This window comes from Microtus pennsylvanicus, chromosome 3, assembly GCF_037038515.1.
Source record: "Microtus pennsylvanicus isolate mMicPen1 chromosome 3, mMicPen1.hap1, whole genome shotgun sequence".
NCBI classification, from domain to species: Eukaryota; Metazoa; Chordata; class Mammalia; order Rodentia; family Cricetidae; genus Microtus; species Microtus pennsylvanicus.
The window spans coordinates 140,934,637-140,951,189 of record NC_134581.1 but is presented as its reverse complement, the minus strand read 5'-3'; the positions used below and the strand labels follow the sequence as shown (position 1 = coordinate 140,951,189).

The window sequence follows — 16,553 nt, the reverse complement described above, 5'->3', positions numbered from 1 at the left end:
CCTACCTAAAATTTTAAGCAAGTCTATCATTCATCAATAAATGATATATATTTAGATATAGAAGTTAGCAACAACTAAGTGAAGCATAGCAGTATTCCTGCTAGACCTGACCCCCTAAGTGGAGAATAATAAATGGGAGGGAGTCATGTGGGCAAGTGTAAAAGAAATAGGACTATCCTTGTCCCCACCTTTACAAGGTTGAGTCCACATCCAGGAGTTTGGTTGGACACAGGTGTCTGTCAATTCTTGTGTCTTACCAAAGTAATCGAACTGACCTAAAATACAATTCTTACTTGTTAATAGTTTTAAGAGGAAGAATAGGTAGGTTTCCTTAAACTGACTGAAGTAATTTTAATTCTTGATTTTTTTTTTCCTCCTACTCTTAGGCCAAGATAGGCAATAGCAGATCATCTGGAAGATGGACCAACCGATACTATTCAGCCGACAAAAATGTCACATGTAGAAATTGTGATAAACGTGGCCATTTGTCAAAAAACTGCCCCTTACCACAAGTACGTGAAATGCATGATGCTTCTTTCTTGTTAAAATGGGACTGTTTGGCTTAGAAACCTATGACTTAGACTCAGCTCTTGTTCAAGTGTGTTGGATTACAGGTGGCTCATGAGCCTGGCACAGGGGTGAGCAGTAAGTGCAGCATCTGGAAACCCTGGGATCTCTTTCAGCTTCCCTATTATGAGGTGTGTAACTGTGTGCAAATCACTTCCTATCCTATGCCTAAAAGACTAAGCACAGTGATTCCCTTTCCTTTCAAAGCCATCTCCTCTTTAAGCAACATATTTCATTGTGGGATAATTCTCACTGTTTTCTTTTGTAAGTGTGTACTAACACAAATTATGCAAAGCAAGTGCATCTACCTTTGGAGCACCACAGAACTGGAACTCTTGGATGTTGTGGCATGTAGTAGTAACCCGGTCACACGTTCCTTCCTTACCTAGTACCTTTCCTAAACAAGTCTTTGCAGGCTTACTTCTGCTTCTTTCTCTGTTCCTCCCATGGCTTAGTTTCCAGATGTCCTCATTCTGTTTTCCGAGATATTTCTGCTCTATGACTATTCCTCTGTAAGATAGATATGCTAAGTAGGTGCCAGCTGGGCATATATCCAGACCTAAGACTTTGGGGCAGCAACATACTGATAGCTGTGTTCAAGCTCTGAGTCCAGACATTTGTCTGATTTACAATTCTGCTCAAGGTTGGACCTTCACTGGATTTTGAGTTAGAAATGGGATTATATAGGAAAGGAGTAACCAATGTTGTACCATTTGAAACTGATACTAAAGAAAGTTTGTGTTTATCTGCCACATAGAAAGTCCGGCCTTGTTGCCTCTGCTCGGAGAGAGGACACTTCCAGCATGCCTGTCCAGCCCGTTTCTGTTCAGACTGCTCTTTGCCCGTGCCTTCCATGCACAGATGTCTTGAAAAATCTCCCTGGAGAAAGCGATGTGGCCGATGTGATATGACAGGCCACTATGCTGACGTAAGTATCTTTAATGTAATTAATCTCTGCCGAGACTTTGGACAGTATACCAATTATACCAATTATAGCCATCATCACCAGTCTTCTTGAAAGAATGGCTGTTTTTGTTTGTTTGACACAGATTTTCTCCTGAAACTCAATCTGTAGACCAAGTTGGCCTCAAACTGTGAGAGCCACCTGTCTCTGCCTCCCAAGTGTTTGGATTAAAACTTCTAGGGAACCAGGGTTCAATTTCCAGCACCTACATGGCAACTAACAACTGTCTGTAACTCCCAATTCCTGGGGATCCAACACCCGCACATAGACATACATGCAGGCGAAACACCAATGCACATAAAATGAAAAATAAAAGAAAAAAGTGTGTGCTGCCACGCTAGAACGTTTTTTGTTCCTTAAACTTGGTTGTCACAGCCTACTAACCACTTGCCATGCAAAGCGGTGCTCTAAATGTCAGGCATAGACTAAAGAATCCATCAGGAGGGACACCAGCCGCGCTTTCGAGCCCATGCTAGTATCTTTACTTTATTTACTTACTAAATAAAGATTAACTTTCAAGAGATACATAATATAACATGGAAATTTTGCATATGAATTCGTGTATGTTTAAATGAAAATAGATGTGCACTTACACATTTTATACAGTTGTGCATGTGAAACCTGGCCTGATATTCTTGATGGTGATTTTTACTAGTGGTAAAATAATGCTAGTCTAAGACAATAAGTATACACCTCCCAGAACTTTAAATATGCCATTTTATTGGGTCTTTTGTATATTTAAAAAGTAACTCAGGCATTGTAGTGTGGCCTATAATTCTAGCTCCTAAGAGTTCTAGGCACAAAGATCTCAAGTTTTGAGGCCTGCAAAACCCTTTCTCAAAAAAGTACTTTTTTAAAAAAAATAATAAGAAAGTACAAGTAATTTAGAAGACGTTTCAGTTATTTGCAGCATAGAACGATGCAATCAATGGACCTTGCTCACCTCCTGTTTTAAATGTGTATGGAGGGAATAGATCAATTCTAATGACATTAGAGCCCAGAAAGGCTAATGATGATGTCAATCCAGCTTTGATAGGGAATCTGTATCTCCTACACTCAGTTTACTCTACTTCTGAAGGATGTGTCACTAAGGTCTGTCATTTTAGCTCTTAGCTGCATACATTTCTACAGAGTAACAACAGATGTTTATTTTGTATTTAAGAGTTAATCATTGCTAAGTCATTTTCACACTCACTTGGGTGCCAACCCTTGTTGTTTTAGGTTGGTTCTCATTGTCTTTTCAGGGCTGAAGTTGCAGACTTGTGTCAGAAGGCCAGGCCTACTCATAAATGTTACTCTTAACTACTGCACCACATCCCTCCCCTACATGACCTTCAGAACTGATAGTATCCATTTCTTCCTCCTCTGCTGGGGCTCTTTGCAAGCCTTCCACTTCCCTCGGTGAGGAACCCTTCAGTTCAAACTCTTAGCCTCTAGTGTCTTCCACTCTTCTTGCCAGTTCCATCTTCTTACCCACTTTTTCACCTTTTCTCAGAAGACTTCTGAAACCTTATTGATAATTGAACGTTTTACAAGTTAAAAAAAAAAATCAAGTGGAACTGACAAGATGGGTCGGTGGGCACTTTCCTACCAAACATGGTCACCTAAGTTGAATCCCCAGACCCCATATAATAGAAAAGAGAACAGACTCTCCCAGGTTGTCCTCTGATGTCCACTCCACAGCATGCACTCACATACATACACACTGAATAAATATTTTTAAAAATTTAAGTAGATCAACAACGTTTAACTTTTTCTTCCTATGTTCATACTTGAACATCTGTTTTGCCAGAACCAGATACATAAATGCAAACAAAATTCATAATAAAAAACTGATGAGTCATGATCAAACTCTTGCTATATTTTAAATCCTTCATTAGTTATCAACAGTGCAAAAACCACTTAAGTAAAATTCCAGTTTTACAATGTGAAGGATAGAGATACGGTCCAAAATGTAAGTCAGCCCGTACCATTGGTTATTGTCCTTCAAATGACACACACGAATATTGAGTATGAAAAGTCTCCCATCCCGAAACTGCCAGACTGTCCTCTTCTCAATAACTTTTAAATCAGAGTCCTCTTGTATGTATCAAGCTGGCCTTAAATTCCTAGTCCTCTTCCCAGCTTCCTGAATGCTGTAATTACTAATGTTTGTCCTCTACCTGACTTCAACAACTCTTTGATTCTTTCGTTTTTTGTAATGGGGTCTTCTCACTATGTAGACTCAGAGAGATACAAAATTGTGTTTGAGAAACTTTAGCTATTCTGAATTTTTCTTTCTCGCTCTGTCTGTTCCAATCTTGAAGGATGACAGTATTACGTCCCAGTTTAGCACCAGTGTAAAGGTACAGTTTGCCGCAAGTCTAGAGTCTCATCCACTCTCGTCATACTTGTTACTATCCCGGCATCATCTATGAATATTAACTCTGTACTGTTATAAACAGTTCCTGCTTTGCCCATTTGCTTTCTGTTTTCAGTAGACAGCTAATCATTTTTGTTTACTTGTTTTTTGCTCTTTGGTGTGTGGGAGGGGGAGGAAAAGATGGGAAGGTCTCACAAGGTAGGCAGCTGGCCGTGTGTACCGGCATAGTCTTCTGCCTCCTCAGTACTGGGATTATAGGCATGTACCACCAATCCTATTTTAGAGTAATCCTTTTTAAACGTGTCCCAGATTACTTCAAAATTCTCAAGTATGTCTTTGTATCTCTTTGAGTCAAAGTTCAGACGCATACAGTCTGCACATGGGCCATGTATGCTCTTGACTTCTTAACTGTTGGTTTCCTGTAGTAATCCCTGTTGCTTACTTTATTTAGACGATTTCCTTGAAAGACCAAATAAACTTTTCTCTGTACCCACCCTCAGTTACTCTTCCACTAGTTCCCCACAAGAGCCTACTTCCTCATCTTTATTACATTTACCCAAATGTCTCCTTTTTGTCCACCCTGGTTAAAACAGCATATCTCTACACCTTCAACTCCCTGCCTCCTTTCCTATTTTTTCTCCATAACACTTAGATCTAATACTGAATTCACTTTTCTCTCCTCTACTTTGAACGTAAGCTGCACGTCTGTTTTCAGAATGTCATTGTAACTCTGGTTTCTAGGACAGTGCTGCACTGTTGGAGCTCAGTAGGATTTTGAATAATGAATTAATGAATGAGTTGGGGGATGACGGATCCTATGCACCCAGCCTCCAGTTAAGTGAGTCAGAGTTGTCAAACCTTGCACACAAGCACACCTGCTAGGACATTCTTAGTTTGAGTGGTAACAAAGTTGACCTAGTAATTTTCCTAGTGCTGTTTAAAATCATTTCGATATGTATGTTTTAAGTGATGTGTATGTTTTAAGTGTTGCAGCCCTTTAATTTGGGCCTATCAACTGCCAGGTTCGATAAATAATCTTAATCAGTAACCTTGTGGTGAAATATATGTGTGTGTGTGTGTGTGTGTGTGTGTGTGTGTGTGTGTGTGTGTGTGTGTGTGTGTGTGTACTATGTCAACTTAAATGACTTAAAAGAGAACAAATTCAAGAAAAGATAAGATCAAGTTCAGGGAGCCTTTACAATTCAAGTGATCAAGAAAAAACTAATTTTCCTGTTAATTTACTTGAAAAGAATGCAAACTACTGACATTAAGACTGGCTTAATGATGATCGCAAAATAATAAAAAATGTATACAGCTTAAAATGTACTGACTTAGCAAGGGTTTGGGAGATGAAAATATAGTAACTTCTCCCTCTCTGGATTATTTTTTCTTGTTTTAGTCATCATTGTTATTGCTGCAAAACAGTTTGGATGTATAAGAACCCAAATGCTAAGGAAGGAAAATGCTTATTTTAAAAATAAAGTCATCTCTGAGCTGGTGAGATGGGTCAATGAGTAAAAGTAGTTGTCACAAGCCTGGCAACCTGAGTTCAATCCCCTGCTCCTACATGGTAGAAGGAGAGAACCAGTTCTTGAAAATTATCTTATGATTTACACACCACACTCATGGTGGCATGGGCATACCCACACAATAAATAAATAAATTAATAAAATTATATATTATAATTGGTTAGTTTATTTAAATAAATGTGTAGTCCTCTTGATAATCATCACACTAATTTGGGGAGTATAAAAGGAAGTCCAACATTTTTCACATGTTTATTTGAGCATATTAAAGCTAAGAGGCATGACTGGGATGTATTGATTTGCTTAATTAAGATAATCATTAAATGAACGTATAAGTGCTTATTTAGTTGAGGCCAGGATACCAACAAGAAAGTACACCTCTTTGTTCTTGTTCTTGTTAATTAATTTGCTGATCAGAGATGTGCCATGATGTGTGAGTGGAGGACAAAGGACAACTTTGGGGAGTCACTTCTCTCCTTCCACCTTGTGGAGAGGGGTCTCTCATGCTGCTGCTGCTGCTCTGCATACTCCAGGGTAGCTGACGCTCAAGTTTCAGGGGTGATTCTCCTGTCTCCTCTTCCGATTTTGCCACAGAACTTGCCTTGCTTTGATTCTGTGTTACTGTGACAAAACACTGACCACAGCCAACTTGGAGGCATTTTCTCAGTTGAGAGCCCCCGATGGCATGAGCACATGTCAAGCTGGTAAAACAGTAGCTAGCATAATAGTGCTCAGACTGTAGACGCACGCCATTGCACTCAACTTTCTATCTCGGCTCAGGACTTGCCCTTGGTCCTAGGGCAGCTATCATTTTTACTCCCTAAACGTCTCCCCCAGCCCAACTCGGTCCTCATAATCATTTTAGTGAAAATTGCTTATATTGTCATTGTTAAGAGAATAAATCCCAAGCCAAGAATTAGTCATTCATTGGAACTGTTCCTAAGTCTCTTAATTAATAAATGAAAATCTGAACTACTTGTTGTCGCATATACATGTTCTACATTTTAAATTGAAGCTATGACCTTAACACATTGAAAGTTTGAAGGAGAATTCAGCCTTGTTTTGAAATTCTGTTAAAAACAATTTCCTCTCTCACCATCTCTGCCCTGAAGAATTGCTCTGCCCTCTCAAGCTGTCATCTACCACATGCGTCACAGTCTAACACTTGGCTCTAGAGATGAGCTAGCAGCTAATGGCAGGATTTCTTAGTTGACTCTAAGAATATGCTAGTAGAGGATAGAAACAGTTCTTTTCTCCAAAAGAAGAGAGATTGCCCTCCCAAGAGCCTACAGTTTGCTTAAGAAGTATGTGGCCCTTAGAAATGTGCTTATTCTTAGTATAGTCATGAGACGGTGACAGAGCAGATTGACGCCAGAAATAAGAACAAATTCTGATACAATTGAGTTGTGATTAAGGAAGATAATGATTATTATCTTCATTAATGCCCTGTAAGGTTACAAACATACTAAACACTGCAAACTAAGGTCAACTCTTCTAAACTTCATTGATGCCAAACAACTGCTGCTAAATTCCGCAAATCACTTTCAAACCATACAGGCATATACTAACCAACATGCAGTGTATCCAACCATTTGTCATCCACCCATCATTGTCACTTGTAGAGTCCACAGTTCCCCAGTACCATTGTCATCTACAGAGTCCACAACCTAGAACTACACAATTAAATTAAAATTGGGGTAAAAAAAATCAGTATAATAAGGAATTTTATAGTGTTGTATTAGGCCACATTCACAAATGTCTTTGGCCACACTAAATAGTGTACGTAATTTCTCTTGAAACTTTAAAATGTCTGTAGAATGATTATTCTATATGCTTGTTTATATGTATCTGTTCATAATTAAATAGAATAAAAATTACCTACCAGGTTATTAACCTTGATTTTCCTCTGCACACTGAGAATAGAGACGGGCTGGGAGATGTAATTAGCTTTTCCTCTAATTTTTTATCATATTCTTTCATTTGTATAGAAGGAGAGAAAGTGATAATTATTTCTGAAAGACCTCAGTATAATCCAAACTCAGTGTCACAACCTGTAATCCCAGCTACTTGGGAGGCTGAAGCAGAGGGATCACCAAGTTCCATGCCAGTCTGGGCAACTTAGTGAGAACTCCTAGTAAAATATGCCAATTAGAACTGCTGATATAGCTCAATGGTAAGCCATTTGCCCAGGCTGGGTGGCAGTGTTACTATGGTTATATCAAGAGTCATAGATGCATTTTTATTTCTCTTGTTCTTTATTGCCTATTTAATGATGAGGTGTATTCATTTTTTATCTTATATATTCAAGGTGTAATGTATACTGTTCTATCTATTACATATAAATATTTTGTGTCATAAATACCTTGGGAATAGTATAATCAGCAACCAGCATCTACTACTATCGAGTATTTTTAGCCATTCTAATAGATGTGTGCTCTTTTTTGTTTGTGTCTGCCTAGTGACTAACATTGTTGAATATCCTTTTGTGTGTTCATTTTTATCCTTGGGTTGTCTTTGATGAAGTGTTAGATGCCTTCCCATTTTTAATTGTGGTGCTTATTGTCTCATTATTATGTTAGATATAACTCTTATTGCCTATATTATTCAGAATATTTTTCCCAATCGACAGCTTAACTTTTTACTCTCTAGGTTGTTCTTTGACTAACAAGTTTGTAAATTTGAAGTGCGACTTACTGGTCTTTCTTTTTGCAACTTATGTTTCTGGTGCCATTTCTAAGAACTCTTTACCCAACCTCAGAACATAAAAATTTTGTCCTGTGAATTCTTTCATATATTTTACAGTTTAATATTTTATGTACTGTTTGTGGGTCCATTTTGAGTTAGTCTTTACATAGGTGTGAGTTTGTTTTCACCATTCATTGAAGTCCATCCTTTGCGTGTTTGTTAAAGATTACATAACCACACTTGTATGAATTGATCCCTAAATTTGATTCAGTGGTACTGATTTATACATTTCCCACAATACTGGTACCCAGCTCTTGATTACTGTAGCCCCACGGTCTTAAATCCAGATAGTAAATATGATTTCTGAAAGCTTTCTCTAACTACATTTCCTTTCTCTCTCCAAATGATCACTAAATTAGCTTTCTTACCTGTGATAAATCCTGGTTGAATTTTGATTATTGAGCTTAATTTAATGACGACCATAGGGACAGTTGACTCTACTATACTGAGTATTCTAGCCCATAAATACTGTATGTCTTACTACTTTGTTTGGTTTCTTTTTTTTAAGAGCTTTAAAGATTTCAATATCTACATGCTCCCCATTTAAATTTACACATATTTTATTGCAATTGTACCAAATATTTTTTTACCAAATTATTCTTCAGTCATTTATTGCTTATGTATAGAAAAATATTTAAGATTAAGTATTTGCAGTAATTCTCAAATGTTATAACTATAGTTAGCTTGGTTTTGGTTGCCTGTCTTTTCTGTGTTTACCATGAGTGTTCAGTACTTTTATAATTGTGTGTGCCAAAGAGCAGTGTCAGTTGTCTTCTTCAACCACTTCTTCCCTTAGTTTTTGAGGCACAATTTCATTAGAGCTAGAGCTTCCCGGTTTGGCTAGACTGTAGCTGGCCAGCAAGGTCCAAAGATCCTCTTTTCTCTGCCTCTCCGACACTAGGATCACAGGAGTGTGCCACCTTGCCCTGCTTTTTACATGAGTGCTAGGGATCGAACTCATGTCTTTATGCAAACACTTTACCAACTAAGCCAACTCCCTAATCCCCCATAATGATGCTTTTAAAATTACCTTTTACATTAGAATTGTGAAGGATCAACAGCACAACTCTGGGCCAAAACTGTATTTGACATACCCTGGACACTATGGGAATCTTGAGAGAAAAGGAAAAGAGAATTTCCACAGAAGAATTCCATAATTCCATAACTAGATAACTAGAACTGAGTGATAGAGCACAATCGTGAGTGGAAATACTTAATGTAGTTAATAAAGGAACTGATTTGTTTCGTTAGATTTTTGTTACTTGAGATGCGGTTTGTATTTTGTAGGGGAATGTGTTACAGTAGTGTTGCAGGGACATCCAGGATACACTTAGAGCAGCAATAGGACAGCTCTGGAGGGGTGGAGCCACAATGGGACAGCTCTGGGGGGGAATAGAGCCACAATAGGACAGCTCTGGGGGGGGGACAGAGCCGCAATGGGACAGCTCTGGAGGGGTGGAGCCACAATGGGACAGCTCTGGGGGGGGATAGAGCCGCAATGGGACAGCTCTGGGGGGGATAGAGCCGCAATGGGACAGCTCTGGGGGGGGATAGAGCCACAATGGGACAGCTCTGGGGGGGGATAGAGCCACAATGGGACAGCTCTGGGGGGGGATAGAGCCACAATGGGACAGCTCTGGAGGGGTGGAGCCGCAATGGGACAGCTCTGGGGGGGGATAGAGCCACAATGGGACAGCTCTGGGGGGGGGATAGAGCCACAATGGGACAGCTCTGGGGGGGATAGAGCCACAATGGGACAGCTCTGGGGGGGGATAGAGCCACAATGGGACAGCTCTGGGGGGGATAGAGCCACAATGGGACAGCTCTGGGGGGGGATAGAGCCACAATGGGACAGCTCTGGAGGGGTGGAGCCACAATGGGACAGCTCTGGAGGGGTGGAGCCGCAATGGGACAGCTCTGGAGGGGTGGAGCCACAATGGGACAGCTCTGGAGGGGTGGAGCCACAATGGGACAGCTCTGGAGGGGTGGAGCCACAATGGGACAGCTCTGGAGGGGTGGAGCCACAATGGGACAGCTCTGGGGGGGTGGAGCCACAATGGGACAGCTCTGGGGGGGGGGATAGAGCCACAATGGGACAGCTCTGGAGGGGTGGAGCCGCAATGGGACAGCTCTGGGGGGGGGGGGACAGAGCCGCAATGGGACAGCTCTGGAGGGGTGGAGCCGCAATGGGACAGCTCTGGAGGGGTGGAGCCACAATGGGACAGCTCTGGGGGGGGATAGAGCCACAATGGGACAGCTCTGGAGGGGTGGAGCCGCAATGGGACAGCTCTGGGGGGGGGGGGGGATAGAGCCACAATGGGACAGCTCTGGAGGGGTGGAGCCTCAATGGGACAGCTCTGGGGTGGCAGGGGAGAGGGGTTAGAGCCACAAATGGCAGCTCAGCCCTAAAAGAAAGGTGTCCTGATCATCAGGAAGCCAGGCTACCTGAACCTGGGTTGCAGTGGGGGATGGTCTCCCTGCAGGATGTAGGGATCCTGCTCTTCTCCTGGAGAGCCTCTACAGCTGAATTCTGCTCTGTTCCCTTAAGGGAGAGTCCTAGCAGAGCTATCTGCTTCTTCTCCAGCCCAAGATGTTTCTTCTTTTGCTAACACTCTGCTAAAGGGAAGCCTCTTTCCTGCCTGGTCTTGCCTAGCCCCCTTAAGGAGCATCCTAGCAAGGTTCTTCTGTTCTGCTCCACCTTGCTGAGGCCCCCTAGGGAGCGTCTCAGCAAGGTTTTTCAGCTCAGTCCCCTAAGGGGCATCCCAGCCAGGTTCTTCTGGTCTGTACCTGCAAATGAAGGTCCTTCTCCCAAGACTCTTTTGAGAAAGAGATTTATTTGGGAAGGAGGAATCCAGGAGAGTGGCTGCCTCTGCCAGGGAGGGATTAAAGACAGCCTTAGGGCAGCTTTAACTGAAGGGGTAGAGAGGCTTATATAGGGCTTCTAAGGGGCGGAGTTTTCCCAGGGAGAAGTGGGATTGGTTAGTTTTTCCCTGCTCACAAATTGGTCAGTGTAGCTGGTCAGGGGCAGAGATGATGGCTCTGATTTTATGGCCAAACTGTGTTTCTTTCTTTTTTTTTTATTTATTATGTATACAATATTTTATCTGCATGTATGCCTGGAGACCAGAAGAGGGCACCAGACATCATTATAGATGGTTGTGAGCCACCATGTGGTTGCTGGGAATTGAACTCAGGACCTTTGGAAGAGCAGGCGATGCTCTTAACCACTGAGCCATCTCTCCAGCCCCAAACTGTGTTTCTTTCACCGGTCCTTTTTAGCTTTTTTTACTCTAATCTTATGACCAGGGCAAATTTCTTTCACTGGCTCTGATTCTAGGGACAAAGTGTGTTTCTTTGACACTAGTTTCAAAGCCAGGCACATGTCTTTAGTCCTGGGTTCAGGGATAAAGATATTTCTCTCCCTGGCCCAGGTCTCAAATCCAGAATGTGTTTCTTTACTGACTCTGGGTTCAGAGCTCAGTGATTGGTTGGTTTCCTGCTTCATTTGTTCCTTTTACCCTACATATTTTATGTATGTAAATATAAATAATGTCAAATTCACTGTTTCTTGGGCACTATCAGAAAGCTTGTGACAGTTAAGATTTAAATTAAGAATTAAACATAAGTTTTTGTTGCTGTTCAAGTATAGGAATGTCAGTATTTAGGACATGGAGGCACTAGGCTGGTGAGATGACTTAACAAGTAAGACACTTGCCACAAAGCTATGTGGCTTGAGTTTGATTTCCAGAATCTACATGGTAGAAGGGGAAAACCAACTCCAGCAAGTTGTCTTCTAACATCTGCATGCATGCACACATATAAATGTGAATAAGTAAGTGAATAAATGTAAAAGGTTGTCTAGAAAGAAATGTCAGAAATGAAGAGATAGTGCAGTTGTTAAGAGCACTTGTTTTTACAGAAGACCCAGATTCCATTCCCAGCACCTACGTGATTGCTCACAACTGCAGCTCAATGGGGTCATCAGCTGTAGACATAGTGCACACATATGCATGCCCTCAAAACACTCATGCACATAAAGTAAATAAATGTATAAAAGTTAATTAAAGGAAAGAGAGAAGAAATGAAGGTTCCGGCCATGGTAGATTGCCATTCAGAAGGCTGGGAGTGGGATTGCCTCTTCAAGGTCAGGCAGGACTAGATAGTGAAACTCGGTCTCAAAAACCTAACCAAATAACTAAATCCTTAAGTCAGTGAAAAGATAGATGTTCTGAGTAAGTTGAAAGTTGTAAAGAAATTTAAGATACTGGAGAACAGGAGCCCCTCTTCACCTGTGCACGTTATTGTGTAGTTACTAGCATACCATCAAGATAGATTTCCAGACGAGGAAACTTCCAAGTTTGTCCTTCCCTGCTGGAAATCGCTGGTTACTGTTAAAAAGGAAGTGTTTACAAAATGCTGTGGCCATTACTGTTTCGACATTGTAAGGAAAGGAAATCAACTTAGTTTGAGAAAATTGAGCAAGAACATGTCACTTTGAAAATGGGGCGGAATGCTACTGGTTTTCACCAGTAGCCAAAAGACTTTTCTGTTGTCAGAAGTTAGCTGTAAGGTACAAAGTCAGATATTATCTGATCCAGTATCCTTTTCTATGTACTTGTGAACAACTGAAAACATTAAGTAGACCTCATCTGAATGTCTTAGGTGCTCATCGGTTCAGTTTTCTCCACTATGAAGAAGGGAGCCACAGTGGCTACATCTAAGTAAAATCTAGTGTATCCTTTCCTTTTTGATTGTTTCTTTGAGTCTTTGCTTTCCTGCTAGGTTTGACCACAAAGAAGAGTTGACCACGATCCAGTAGAATCTTGGCTACCTTATTGATGTCCATTTGTCCATGACCATAAAGCTTCAATAAAAATATACAGAGTGCCAGTCTCTTGACTGTAGTAATAACTATTAACAGTTGAGCACTTGCAGTACAGCAGGCATTGTTCTAAGGAATTAATCTTATTGAGGCTGACCATCCCAGCACCCATTGAGAGAGTTCTGAGAGCCCCTTTTACCAGTAAGAAAGCTGAGACACAGAGGTGTATAATTTGCCCAAGACAGTAAGTACAGGGCCCAGGATTTGAACCCAGCCATTTATTTGGTTCTGGCATGTCAGTTTTAACTCTTGTGTTCTCATGATTCTTTGTCTTCATTTTCTTCTATTGTCTTGCTTGCAGTATCCTTCGATAAAAACAGCGTATGTTAGAAGATTAGCAGCTGTTTGTAAAATGAACTTGTATCAGTCATCTGGAATTATAGATCATCTCCAGAAACATTTGCGATTTCTTATACAAAATTCTTTTTCAAAAGAAAATGTCACTTAAGAGAATTGTGTGTGTGCGCGTGTGCGCTTAGTTTTAAATATTTTTCTGTAAAATAAGGAAAATTTCATTTTCTAATAAAACTGAAATGTAATCTGGCAAACTTTATGCCCTTACAACTACACTTAGGATACTACCAAAAAGTCAATATGTTGTACAAAAAAAAAAAATAGCTTGTCAGTTTTCCTGATTGTAGAGGATTATCAGTATAGAGACTGATTAAAAATTGACCTTATATAAAAAGATGGTTCTGTGGAATCTGGTTCATTTTGGAAGCAGCTTTAAAATATTGATCAGTGAATGGCTCTTTATACTGATTGCTGAAAATATGTAGATTCTGTTTACATTGTCACATATAGGTGATGTACATATATATAAATGTATTTGTGTTGATGTGTTTTATAGCTTCTCTTTACCAAGAATAGTCAGTTTTTATGCAGAGTAGAAATAAAGCAAGCAATCTTAAAACAGTAACATTTTGAATTTTAATTATAGATTTCTGTAATTTTAGACCTTCAAGCTGTTTTTCTGTATAATTTTATTTAAAGTAAATGTTAGGATACTCTCTTAAATTTATCCCCTAAGTTAAATTCTAGCTCACATATACTCCGTGTATATGCAATAGGAAATGTAAATACATTGTATGTCAGAGGAACACATACATACACAGTAATTACCAAGTGTTTGGACAGTTGGGTGACTTGAGAGGAGTATGTTGACCAAGCTCCAGCATAGGGTCCTTCATTTGAAATGAAGGGATCTAAAACGATATAAATGGGAGAAGTTACACTGACGGTTGAATCCAGAAGCTGGAATCTTTTTCTTGCCATCACTTCTCATTCAACAAATTTTAAACAAAATTATTCTCTTAAGTTTTTGTTTTATTTAAGCTATTCACCATCGATGAATATTGCTTGTTTTATTAAATCTTTTGTTTTGCTACAGTGACTTCAGGGGCCATCTCTTAACAGCAGAGGCTTTGACAAAGCACCAGAGGATTCTGTTAAAAAGTTGTGTTTCGTAATTGTAGTTGTCGTGTCAGCGCCTAGCTGACTTGGAGCTGAAGGATTTTTGTGAGATGAGTAGCTGTGCCAGCAGGGACCCAAGTCTCCTGGGCTGGCCGCGCTCTCATTAAGATTTGCCGCTAGCAGTGGCGGTGTTCAGCATGTATGTGACGTGCATTCTGTTATTGTATGCTTGGCTTGTCAGCCTGCAGCTTTCTGACACTCACTTATGTCACTCTTTATTCAGAGAGGAAGAAGCTTTTGATAATTTGACAAGACAAGCTCTTAAACGATCTAGGTCATGGCCTTCACTGTCTGTGATTGTGAACATATTTCCTGAAAGCCCTGTCACTCATCACAGCTACATTTTCTCCCGGGGAGCCACAGGCCTGTCCTGGTCTCTTGTCAGCTCATACATTTTGGTTATTCATATACCAAATACAGTACTGAGGGGGTTTTTTCTTCCCTTTTGCAAATGCTAGCATGTTAGTAAGGCTAATCCTTTCTCCTGTGCTGTGTTCCCAGCAGGGCTGCGTTCAAGGGCTCTCTCTAGTACAAGGCAGACAACTGGCCAAGGGGAGCTGAGGAGGAGGAAAGGCCGCTTAGTGCTGTTTTTGTGTTTGTTCATTGTTGTGGAAATATGAGAACTGGTGGCAAGGGCCTTGTCTGTTGAGCTCTTGAGTCCTGGTCTGCTGTCAGGGGCTGTTTAAGATTGAGTGTTTTATTTTCTTTGATGTACGCATTTGAGAATAGGGAAGTGGGAATTAAACAACAGATGCCCTAAGCCGTTGTTCTCATAAAACAATAATTAGCACCTGATAAAATTCAATATGGGTCGAAATGCACAATATAAACTCTCAATTCATCTGGCATAGCAAACTGTGTTGATACATCTTTGAATTTTATGAATAATAACAATCAGTTATTCATGTATGTTTATTATCCAAAATACAATAGACAGGAAAACAAGTTGGGCAGAAGTTGGCAAACAGTGTACCACATTGAAGAAACAGATGTACAAGTACGCTCTGTGTGTTCAGTTCTGTGACTTAAGAACACCCTGTGGGTCCGTCTACCTAATGTCAGTAAAGGGAGAGCACCGAGGCAGTAATAATACAGTTGTACTTAAGGTTTATTATATTTTTACTTTCCATGTGCTACACAGCTGACTACTCATTCGGTTTAAAATTTATTTTAAAATAAATTAGACTAAGTTTTCAGTTGCAATAGTTGGCTTCTTCCTTTAGAAATTAATTTACTCCACCTAAATTTTCCATGCAGTAGATATATAAACCCGAATTCTTTGCCATTGTGTTTAGTAAGAAATTTTAAAATATGTGTATGTGAATAATGCTAAGAAATGTTAAAAAAAAAAAAGAAGGAAGAAGAAGAAACAACTGCCAAAGCTTTAGCATGTAAAAATATAGGATTTTAAATTTTGATTAGGGATTGTGGTTATGTTTCATACTTAAATGTGTATGCTTCCTGTTGACCCTTCCTTTGAAGTCTCTTTTCTAACCTTGCATAGTGTTATGATTAAAATAGTAAAATGAAGCTGTGCATAGGAATGTTAAATAAAAGTGCATACAAAATAGCCAGGAAGAATTTTTAAATTGTGGTGCTATTGTCTAATAAAAGAAAAGAAGCTTCAAGTCTTTCACTACTAAATTTCTGTATCAGTAATCATCTTCGTGTACAGAGCAATCAAATGATTGTTCAAAAACAAAGTAATTCTTTCTTTTATTACTAAATTGCTGCTACACTAGAAAAGGTCACATGGTAGAGTGGCATTCTGCCAGTCTATGACAACTCAGTGATTGTGATTTTTCAACCGTATTATTCTGAGGATACTGTGGTAATCAAGAACTATCCATAGCTAATGTATAAATAACTACTTGCTTATCTCTATAGTAATCCAACTCAAATTATATGTACACAGCAAAAAGCTTATGCTAGAAGGTAGGAAATGAGCATTTAAAGATATATCATACATTAGGTATTTGCATGTAAGTTTTTGTATATTTCATCCTTAAGGACTTTTGTAACCAACAACTTGGT

The 16,553-nt window shown here is 39.9% G+C and overlaps 1 protein-coding gene across 6 annotated transcripts in view; it reads left to right on the top strand.

Moving 5' to 3' along the window:
* The window catches only part of Zcchc7 (zinc finger CCHC-type containing 7), a 168,298-nt gene that overhangs the window by 126,814 nt on the left and 24,931 nt on the right, over nucleotides 1-16,553 (top strand). For all 6 annotated transcript variants that reach the window (XM_075967308.1, XM_075967310.1, XM_075967309.1 and 3 more), the window contains 2 exons: nucleotides 387-512; nucleotides 1,325-1,495. In XM_075967308.1, the coding sequence (XP_075823423.1) occupies nucleotides 387-512; nucleotides 1,325-1,495 (297 nt within the window). The remainder of the gene's footprint in view (nucleotides 1-386; nucleotides 513-1,324; nucleotides 1,496-16,553) is intronic.